The sequence below is a fragment of the Otolemur garnettii genome, unplaced genomic scaffold, assembly GCF_000181295.1.
Source record: "Otolemur garnettii isolate 467f Iridium unplaced genomic scaffold, OtoGar3 scaffold00013, whole genome shotgun sequence".
Lineage (NCBI taxonomy): Eukaryota > Metazoa > Chordata > Mammalia > Primates > Galagidae > Otolemur > Otolemur garnettii.
In genome coordinates this window covers 160,672-171,582 of record NW_003852408.1, presented here as the reverse complement: position 1 = coordinate 171,582, position 10,911 = coordinate 160,672, and the positions used below count along the sequence as shown (strand labels likewise).

Below are 10,911 nucleotides of genomic sequence, written 5' to 3'. Positions count from 1 at the left end.
GTGTGGAGGGCAGAGAGAGGCATTTCAGCCAAGTGCTGGGGCACCTCTGGGCAGGTGGCTACCCCCTGCATGCAGCATATCTGTCAGGTGCTGTCCATCAAATCCCTGGATGGTCCAAACAGGGGTCCTCAAACTATTTAAACAGGGGGCCAGTTCACTATCACTCAGACCGTTGGAGGGCTGGACTGTGGGGCCCGGGATGAGTTGGCTGCTAAGCAGGACAGGCAGCAGTGGCAAAAACACCCAGCGGGCCAGATTAATGTCCTAGGCAGGCCTCATGTGGCCCGTGGGCTGTAGTTTGAGGATGCCTGCAGGGTTTGTCCCTCTTGTTCAGTGTTTCAGAGGCTTCACAGGTGTGGAAAATAGAAAGACGAGCAGCAATGGCCACAGAGTGAAGAAACACATGTGGACAATTTCCCATCAGTCAGGAGTCACTGTAAAGGACCATGCTGTCTTTCCTTGGAACAGGAGATGCCAGTTTCCTTCTGGGTAGAGAGTACTTTCTAGTCTGTGGATAACATCCACATTTTGCTTTGAGACATATTTCATAAATATAAGCTTTAGTCTTGTATTTCTTACTTCTCCCTTTTTATTTTCTGTATTTATTTTCTCTCCTGTTTATCTTTCTGTGTTGTCAGAGTCCAAAGCATTGCTAAATAATTAGTTTCTAAAGTCACATTGCAGTATTAAGCAGGATAAATTTCTAGGGCAAAGATAATAAGGTAGTCTTATTTGGAGAGCCTAAGAGTGTGTGTCTCGGCAGCTGCCCCATTCATTATTGTGCTTATGAGTCAATCATTGGCAGCAGTGTGATTTGTTCTATGGACACGTTTGTTCACGCCCTCATTTGAGCACAGGTTTTGTGCTTGCCCTTCCTCCTCCTGCTTTATTACTGGAGCTGGGCTATGGTTCTGCGATGGCTCCTGCAGGGCTGCCCAGTCTGCTCCCCTTGTGTATGTGTCTGCTGCTCACACCTGGCCTGGCTGAGGCAGGCAAGCTGCTGGTGGTGCCCATGGATGGGAGACACTTGCTCACCATGCAGTCTGTTGCGGAGAGACTCATCCAGAAAGAACATGAGGTGGTTGTGCTCATGCCAGATGTGAGTTGGCAACTGGGACAATCTTTGAATTGTACAGTAAAGACTTTTAAAGCTTCTTACTCCCTGGAGGATTTGGACCAGGAGTTCTTGGTTTTCACCAATGATCAATGGAAACATCGAGAGCAAAGTTCTTTGGATGCATTAAGAAGCTCAACCACTCGTGTTTTTGAGCTATTTTTTTCACATTGCAGGAGTTAGTGTAATGGCCAAAAATTAGTAGAATTCTTGAGAGCTCTTTTGATGCTGTGTTTCTGGACCCTTTTGATATGTGTGGCTTAATAGTTGCCAAGTATTTTTCACTGCCCTCTGTGGTCTTCAGCAGGGGAATATTTTGACATTATCTTGAAGAAGGTGCACAGGTCCCTGCTTCTCTTTCTTACGTCCCCAGAGGTGTCTCAGGGTATTCGGACACTATGACTTTCAAAGAGAGAGTATGGAACCACATCTTCTACTTGGGGGACCATTTATTTTACCCCATTTTAATACAAACAGCCTTAGAAAGTGCCTCTGAAATCCTTCAGACACCTGTCACAGCATATGATCTGTACAGCCACACATCAGTCTGGTTGCTGCAAAGTGATTTGTTTTGGAATCTCCCAGACCCCTGATGCCCAACATAATCGTCATTGGTGGAATCAACTGCCACCAGGGAAAGCCTGAGGTGAGTTGTCTCTCCTTTAGCAGAATAGGCTTACCTGGCTTTGGACTTAAAGCTAAAAAGAAAGATTCCTTACTTAGCTGTGATTTGTCATTTCTATTTGTTGAATTTGGAATTTCTTTCTAGTTTAATAAATTATGTTTTGCCAATTCACTTCTTTGTTGGTTACCAAATTTTATAATGATGCTATTCTTGATACATATATATAATCATACACAATTTGCAGCTGCATTTTTCAATACTGTTTTGAAACAAAAATGAAATGAACCTTTGTGTTTTTTTCATGATCCTGTTCTACCCCCTTTAGGAAAATGCTCTTAGTAGGTTTCTAGCTACTTTACCTGTTTGCATCTTTTAAAATGTTTTGAAATAATTTGCTATAAAACCATAAAGATATGCAAATTCTTATGTCTATTTTATTAAACTAGGGCTAAGTGTCAGGCTCTAAAATATCACATTTCACCTTGTATTTGTTATGTATCAATAAATCAGAAATTTCATTTTAGGCCAATCCATACAAACTTGACCCTTTCTTTTGAAAATGCAGAGAAATCATTAGTTTGGATACAACAAATTGATTGTTTTATCAATTCATCAATATCAATAAGGATTTATGCTTTTTACACTTTTTGCTTCTGTAAAAAGAGTCCAAAATCATTCTTTAATACTTTCTTCACATTCAGGTATTTCCACATTCTTGCTTTTATTTTAGTAGGGAAGAGTCTTTTAAATGGGTTTTCTGGGCTTTACTTTATTGAGAAGACATTGATGTATTTTCACTGTTGAGTCTTCCTGTTCTGGAAGAGGTATTTCTCATTATTTCTTGACATCCTGCTTTAAATTTTACACTTTATGTAAGTTTTTTTATTAAAATTTATTCCCAGGAAGTTAATTTTATTTGAAACTATTGTGCACACAGCAGTTTTTCCATTTCTGTTTTGCACTGACTATGGGCAATGAAAGTATAGCTTTGGCTTTTGCACATTCATCTTCAATTTACTAATTTTTCTTAATAGTGTGTATGATTTATTAGGTCCACATTATTTATCATGTGTAAATACTTCCCTTCCATGACATTTATACCCTTATTGTGCTGTATCATAGTGTATACTCCTAAAATATTATTCAGTCAGTTGAAGTTGGAATTCTGTCACTTGCACTTGAAAATGCCTTGACTGGTGCAGGTGTAAGATTCTTGGCAAACGTGTAGTAGCTACATCCAGGTGAAACACCTTGTATATCATCTCAGTATATTATCTATTATGAATGGGCTATGCATTTCTACCTATTGTTCTGTCTCCTTATAAGGTTCAGTAGACTGTGTATAATGACAGTCATATTCTTGCACAGATGTCTCAGCAGATGTTTAGTGAAACTGACTTTTCAGCCAACTAAAGGAGAAGTGAAATAATGCCCTTTCTAGAAAGTAGAAGAGTAAAATTTCAAAAATGTCTATCATTTCAATTTACATGTCTTTCAAAATTAGGGGTGATTTTCTTTCCTTAGCAAGAACAGGTGAGGAGGGGCAAGTTAGTGGACATTCAGAGGCTGAGCCTGCCAAAGGGCTCCTCTATCCTTCACCCTCCATCCACCACAGTGGCAAGAGCCACCTAGGTTTTGCTGAACTCTGCTCTCTAGCCAAGGGTGGGGCCCTACAACTTCTTGGGACACCCAGAGGGGTTTAGGGACAAAGGAAGCTATATATGATTTTATTTAACCTATGATATAGACCATCTATAGAGTTTGAAATACATTGAACACAATATAGTTTTCTATGTTTTTGGTTATGCATAGATCTTTAATGATATAAGACATATTTTTATGTATCTATTAAGTGATGTATATGTATAAAATGTATTATAGCTGTGGAATTTTACATATTAGTGTATATATTTACAAGTGTAAAGAAAGCTAAATTCTCAAAGAGGAGTTAATATTTCCAAGAGGGCTCTCTGACAAAGAGCCTAGGATACAGCACAAGTACAAAGGAAATTTTGTTGAAATACTCATGGACACTGTATATTTCTCCTTTGCTTCAGACACCACCCTATGTCTTGGAAAACCATATAGCTTGTTGTATCTGTTTGGAGAACAGGGGTCCTCATTTGACTCATTTATGTTGTAAGAAAATATAGCTGATGACAGATTGAGTGTTGTATGAGTGTGTTTGTGTGTGTGTGTGCTTTTGTGTGAGATACCTTAGGCCCTACCTGGAGAATTTTTCTGAGTGTTCTGTCCCAAAGTATCATTGAGTCTTTCCAGGGAATCATATCCTTTGACACAATTATATTCTGTAAATACCATGAGAGATCGTGATTCAGGAACAATGAAAATATTTCAGTGGGCAAAACAATCAGTGCCAATCATTTTCAGCATTAGGTGAGTTCCAGCAGAATTGATGACTGGGTCCAGCAGGAAGAGTTCAAGTTCAGTCTACACAATTTGGGGCAGCTGTAACTCTGGACCCCTGGGGGTGGGATGTGGTCACATAGCAATAAGGGATGTGTGCTTTCATCACTTCTCTCAGGTTCTGGTTCCAATTTTAATTGAAAGTTAGCAGTCACTGGGCTAGCCTAAGTCCTACTATCAAGATTATTTATTTCAACTTTTCACTATCAAAGTTTTCAAAGTTACATGTAGGAGAGACTATAGCAGGATGAGCATCCAGATCAACCCTTGGGTTAAATACTTTCCAATATTTGATTGTACTGATTCATCCACCCTCTATTTTCTTTCCTCTCTAAGAAAATTTTGGCTGTTGTGTTTTTAGGAAATTCTTGACATGCCTAATTACTTCACTAAATATTAAAAATAAGGACAATTTGTTACATAGCCATATGATAGTATCACTATCATACATAATACAATCAGTAATTCTTCAATATCATCAAATTTCCAGTTCATAATTAAATTTCCCCCAATTGTCTGGAAGAATGTCTTTGGCATTCAGATCAAAAAACAGAATTGAAAATCCATAAATTAACTAATACACCTTTGGGAAACTGATTTGTTGATTACCCTGCAAAGGTCATGCAAGAAGGAAAGATTGGTCTTTTCTACATGAGGTACTGGGACAACTGCATTTCCACATGAATGAAGAATGAAGTTGGATCCTTACCTCGTACCATATACAAAAGTTAACTTGAAATGGACCAAAGACCTAAATAGAAAATCTAAAACTGTGAAACTTTTAGAAGAAAATATTGGGGCTGACCTTCATGACCTTGGATGTGGCAATGGTTCCTTGGATGGAACACCAAAAGCACAAGAAAGAAAAGAACAAAATAGAGGAAGAACCTAGAGGTGATGTCTTTTCTTGCTTTCTTGTGTACAGATATGCCATTGGTGAAAAGACTGTTTTTTCTCTATTGAATTGCTTTTTCAGCTTTGTAAATAATTGATGTCTGTATATCTGTGCATCTATTTCTGGACTCCACTCTGTTCCCTTGTTCTATTTCTGAAATGTTTGATTATTTTAGGTTTTTAATAAATCTTGAAAATGAGGTACTACTTGCTATGTAATAATTTCCTTCATTTCAGAGATGTTTTGGCTAGGGCCTATCTTTTAAATTTTCATAGGAGGTTGAGAATCAGTTTTACAATTTCTACCAAAAATCCTGCTGCGCTTTTGGTTGTGACTGTGTTAAATTTATAGGTGAGTTTGGGAGAGTTGATTTCTTCAGAATCTGTGGCTTATTTTGGATATGGTATATCTCTGTGTTTATTTAGGTCTTCTTATAATATTTTGTAGTTTTCAGTGTACAGTCTTTCACATTTTTTGTCAGATTTGTTCCTAAGTATTTCATATATCTGCTGCTATTTAAATGCTATTTTTATTCCACTTTCCAAGTGTTCATTGCAAGTACAAATAACCCTTAGGAACATCGGGCCTCCCATGCAATTGAAAATCCACATATAACTTTTGACTCTCCAAATACTCAACTAGGATTAGCCTACTGTTTTATCATGGTACAAAAAAAAACTGGAGTGTGCGTATACATGTATTTATGCTTTCATTAAACATCTAACTCTTTCCCAATTCTTTTTGAGAATTCTTATTTGCATGGTTTTTTGGCAAGATTTTGTAATTTGTTGCAAATCTCCATAGAGTTTTCTTATACATTAATTCAAAAAAAGGAATACAAAAAGGAAAGAATGGTCTGCTTGACCCCTGCAGTTCAAATTTGTGTTGTTCAACTATGAACTCTAGAAAGCAATAACATTAATTTCTAAGTGTTGTATCTTTAAATTTTAGTTGTTGTATCTTGTAACAATGTTAAGCTCACTTATTTCTTTTAGGTAATTTTTGTAGAGTTCCTTGGAATTTCTACCCAGATGAGAATCTTGTGTGTGAATGAGATCCTTTTACTTTTTCTTATCTACCTAGACACTTTCTGTTTATTTTTCTTTCTTTACTGCACTGGAAAGAATCCCAAGAACTATTTTGAGAAGAAATAGTCAAAGCTCCCATCCCAAACATGGGTCAGACCTGAGGAGTAGCATGATCAGTTTTTTGCCATGAAGTATGAGGTTAACTGAGGGTTTTTCAAAGATGCCGTTCACTAAGGTGAGAACCTTCTGTATTGACTGATTGTGCTAAGACTTTTTTTTAAAAATCAGGAATGGATTTTGAATTTTGCCAAATACATTTTCTATGGTCATTGAGATGATTATATGGCTTTATTTTTTCAATGTATTTATTAGGATATGTTATGTTAGCCAGACTGATTTTGCTTTAAGTATTTATTTCATTTTGAATGTAGAAAAAATACACATGACAGAAAGTTATCATCTCAGCTATTTGAAGTATATAGTTCAATATTGAGTCTGTTGATGTTCCAAACACCACCATTCATTTCCAAAACTTTTTCATCACCCCAAGCTGAAACTTTTTACCCATTACATAATTACACCCTATCACTCCTCCTCCCAGCCTTTGGTAACCACCATTCAACTCTGTTATTCTATGAATTCCACAATTTTATGCCTCTTAAATATGGAATCACACACAGTCTTTTCTTTGGTGACTGGCTTATTTCACTCAGAAAAATGTCCTGAGGGTTCATCCATGTTGTAGCATGTATCAGATTTTTCTTCCTTTTTAAGGCTGAATGATATTCCATTGCATACATCTACCCCATTTGGCTTATGCGTTCATCTGTGCATGGACAGTAGAGCTGCTCCCAGTCCTAGCTATTATGAATAATGCTGCCATGAAGTTGGTATGACAACCTTGAATGATTTTCTGATGGTGATTCAGCCTTCCTTTCTTGAGCTAATCCCACTTGATTGTTGTATATTATCTTTATATATTGTATACATTGTATATCTTATTGAATTAGGCACTCAATTTTTATTTAGAACTTTTGCATCTATGTTCACAAGGGTCTATACTTTTAATGTCTTTATCTGATTTTAATATTGTGGGAATGCTCAGCTGATTGAAAAAATTAGGCAATTTCCTATGCCCCTATTTTATGGAGCAGATAGTGAGGAATTGGTATTATTTCTTCTCTCCATGTTTGGTAGAACTCATCACTGAAGTCATGTGGAATTGATGTATTATTTACTGGAGTTTTTGGATTACAAATCCAAAGCCACGAAAAAGGGTATAGAATTCTTCTATGTGGGTTACTCATTTGTTTTGTGTATATTCAGGTAGCTTCTTTCTTTTAAGGAATTTGTTTGTAAAGTCTACATTGTAGAATTTCTTATCACAAGTGTGTTCATGTTACTCTCTTATTATCTTGATATCTATAGAATTTGTGGTGATTTTCTCATTCCCCTCCTTGGTAATTTATTTGTTCTTTCTCTCTGTTTTCTGGTCAGTGTGGCTAAAACTTTAGCAAGTTAATTGCTCTGAAAGAACCAGCTTTTGTCTCATTGCTTTCCTCTATTTCCAGTGCGCTGATTTTTGCTGTGACATGAGGCTTCCGGAAAGGTAGATGATCACACACTGCCATTTTCATTTCTCTATGCCCATCCTCTTGTGAACCAGCATGAGGCAGGAGAAATAACCTTAGAGGGAATGGTAGGAAATGAAGAAGTTTAAAACCAGGAAAGACATGGAGAGACAAAGACAGGAGACGAGAGATAGGATGGTGTCATGAGACTGATGCAGTTGATGGCTGTAGCTAGCCAGCCAGCACCGAACTGTGGAAGCAGATTTATAAAGTATCTTTAACAAGGTAAATCTTAACAGCTGGGATAATAAGGAAAATATGCATGGGCTACGTGAGTTCTGGCAGGTGAAAAGAATGTTAATCTAGGAGAACAAGTTCTGGGTGGGTGGGGGTCATTCCCTGATTGCTTCCCCAGGCTGTGAGGGGCCTTGCCACCTCCCAGCCCATTTCCCACACCATCCTATGAGAGTGCCCCAGGCAGCAAGGTGAATGGAGACTAAGCAAATGTCCAGTGTGCATCTTGTCCTAGAAAGGATAATACTCCTAGGTTGGCTGCAGACCCTTCACTGAGTGTTCCCCAGAGTGTTCCCTGACTCACACCAATGTCCTCACCCAGGAAGTTACCTGAGAACCCTGCACAGTCTACTTCAGTCCAGTGCAGCACACATTCCTGTGCAAGGCATAGTGCAGGAACCGTGGAAATAGGGGGAAACATGAGGAAGACCACCCCTCACCTCAGTGCTCAGTGGAGTGGGTGAGACCTATGCATATTCTCCTGAAGGAGGGCACCTGAGGTGATGGGGTGAGCCTGCAGCAGAGGTCCATTCACATCTCTGGCTAGAAAGTGTAAGCATGGAGGGCAGAGAAAAGCATCTCAGCCAAGTGCTGGGGCAGCGCTGGGTGGGTAGTCAGCCTGGATGCAGCCTGTCTGCCAGATACTCTCCATCAAATCTCTGGATGATTCAAGTAGGGGTTGCTCCTCTTGTTCAGCATTTCAGAGGCTTTACAGGTGTGGAAAATGGAAAGGTGAGCAGCAATGGCCACAGAGTGCAGAAATAAATGTGGACCATTTCTGGTCAGTCAGGAGTCACTGCAGAGGGTCTTGGTGCCTTTCCTTGGAATAGGAGATGCCAATATCCTTCTTGGCAAAGAGTATTTTCTAGTCGGTGGATAACCTCCACATTTTGCTTTGAGTTGAATTTCACCAACACAATCTTTATTTTTGTATTTCTTCTCCCTTTTTATTTTCTGTATTTGTTTTCTCTCCTGTTTATCTTTCTGTGTTGTCAAAGTCCAAAGCATTGCTTAATAATTAGTTTCTAAAGTTGCTTTGCAATATTAATCATGATTTATTTGTAGGGCAAAGATAATAAGGTAGTCTTATCTGGAGAGCCTAAGAGTGGGTGTCTCAGCAGCTGCCCCATTCGTTATTGTGGTTATGAGTCAATTACTGGCAGCAGTGTGATTTGTTCTATGAACATGTGCGTTCACGCCCTCTTCTGAGCACAGGTTTTGTGTCTGCCTTCTTCCTCCTGCTGTGTCACTGGAGCTCAGTATCCAGCCAGCCAGACTGCTCTGGGCTGTGGTTCTGCGATGGCTCCTGCAGGGCTGCCCAGTCTGCTCACCCTGTGTGCATGTCTGCTGTTCACACCTGGCCTGGCTGAGGCAGGCAAGCTGCTGGTGGTGCCCATGGATGGAAGCCACTGGTTCACCATGCGGTCGGTTGTGGAGAGACTCATCCAGAAAGGACATGAGGTGGTTGTGGTCATGCCAGATGTGAGTTGGCAACTGGGACAATCTTTGAATTGTACAGTGAAGACTTTTAAAACTTCTTACTCCCTGGAGGATTTGGACCATGTGTTCATGGTTTTCGCCAATGATCAATGGAAATCTCGACAAGGAAGTTTCTTTGATGCATTGAGTAGCTCTACTACCACTCAGTATTTTGAGCTAATTTTTTCACACTGTAGGAGTTTGTTCAATGACCGAAAATTAGTACAATATTTAAGAGAGAGCTCTTTTGATGCTGTGTTTCTGGATCCTTTTGATATGTGTGGCTTAATAGTTGCCAAATACTTTTCACTCCCCTCTGTGATCTTTAGCAGGGGGATATTTTGCCATTATCTTGAAGATGGTGCTCAGGTCCCTGCTTCGCTTTCTTACGTCCCCAGAATTCTCTCAGGGTATTCGGATGCCATGACTTTCAAGGAGAGAGTATCGAATCATATTCTCTACTTGACTGAGCACTCGTTTTGCTCCATTTTTATAAAAACAGCCTTAGAAAGTGCCTCTGAAATCCTGCAGACACCTGTCACAGCATATGATCTGTACAGCCACACATCAATCTGGTTGCTGCGAACTGACTTTGTTTTGGACTATCCCAGACCCCTGATGCCCAACATGATCTTCATCGGGGGCATCAACTGCCACCAGGGAAAGCCACTGCCTGAGGTGAGTTGTCTCTCCTTTAGCAAAATACGCATAACCTGTCTTTGGACTTGAAGTAAAAAAAAAAAAAAGAATCCTTACTTAGTTGGGATTTGTCATTTCCATTTGTTGAATTTGGAATTTCTTTCTAGTTTAATGCATTATGTTTTGCTAATTCATTAAATTGTTGGTTACCAATTTTTATAATGGTCCCATTCTTGATATATGTATATAATCATACAAAATTTGCAGCTGTATTTTTCAATACTGTTTTTGAAAGAAAAATGAAATGAAACTTTGTGCTTTTTAAGTGATCCTGTTTTACCTTCTGCAGGAAATGTTCTTGGTAGTTTTCTAGCTACTTTAGCTCTAAGCATCTTTTAAAATGTTCTGAAATTATTTCATATTATGTGTATTTTATTAAACTAAAAATGAATATCAGGCTCAAATTTATTATGTTTTACCTTGTATTTCCTATGTACCAATAAGTCACAAATTTCTTTTTAGGCCAAACTATGCAGAGTTGACCCTTTCTTTTGAAGATGCAGGAAAATCATTAGTTTAGATGCAACATATTAAATAGCTTCATCAATCAATCAATATTAGTAAGGATTTAAGCTTTTTCCACTTTTTGCTTCTATGAACAAGATTCCAAAAACCTTCTTAAATACTTTCCTCACATTCATGTTTTTCCATATTCTCACTTTCATCTTGGCAGAGTCTTTTAAACCCAGCCTGGGTTTGCTGGGTTTTCCTTCATTGAGAAAAATTGATATTTTTTTGCTCTTAAGTCTTCTCATTCTGGAGGATGTATTTTGCATCAT

General features: G+C 38.6%; 1 protein-coding gene and 1 pseudogene across 1 annotated transcript; both read left to right on the top strand.

Moving 5' to 3' along the window:
- Positions 1-582: 582 nt before the first annotated feature.
- LOC100956447 lies at positions 583-3,152 on the top strand (annotated as a pseudogene).
- A 5,823-nt stretch (positions 3,153-8,975) lies between these two features.
- Positions 8,976-10,169, top strand: LOC100941416 (UDP-glucuronosyltransferase 1-8-like). Its single transcript, XM_012802160.2, has one exon. The coding sequence runs from the start codon at positions 9,254-9,256 to the stop codon at positions 10,160-10,162; it is 909 nt and encodes a 302-aa protein (XP_012657614.1). The 5' UTR covers positions 8,976-9,253; the 3' UTR covers positions 10,163-10,169.
- Positions 10,170-10,911: the final 742 nt, after the last annotated feature.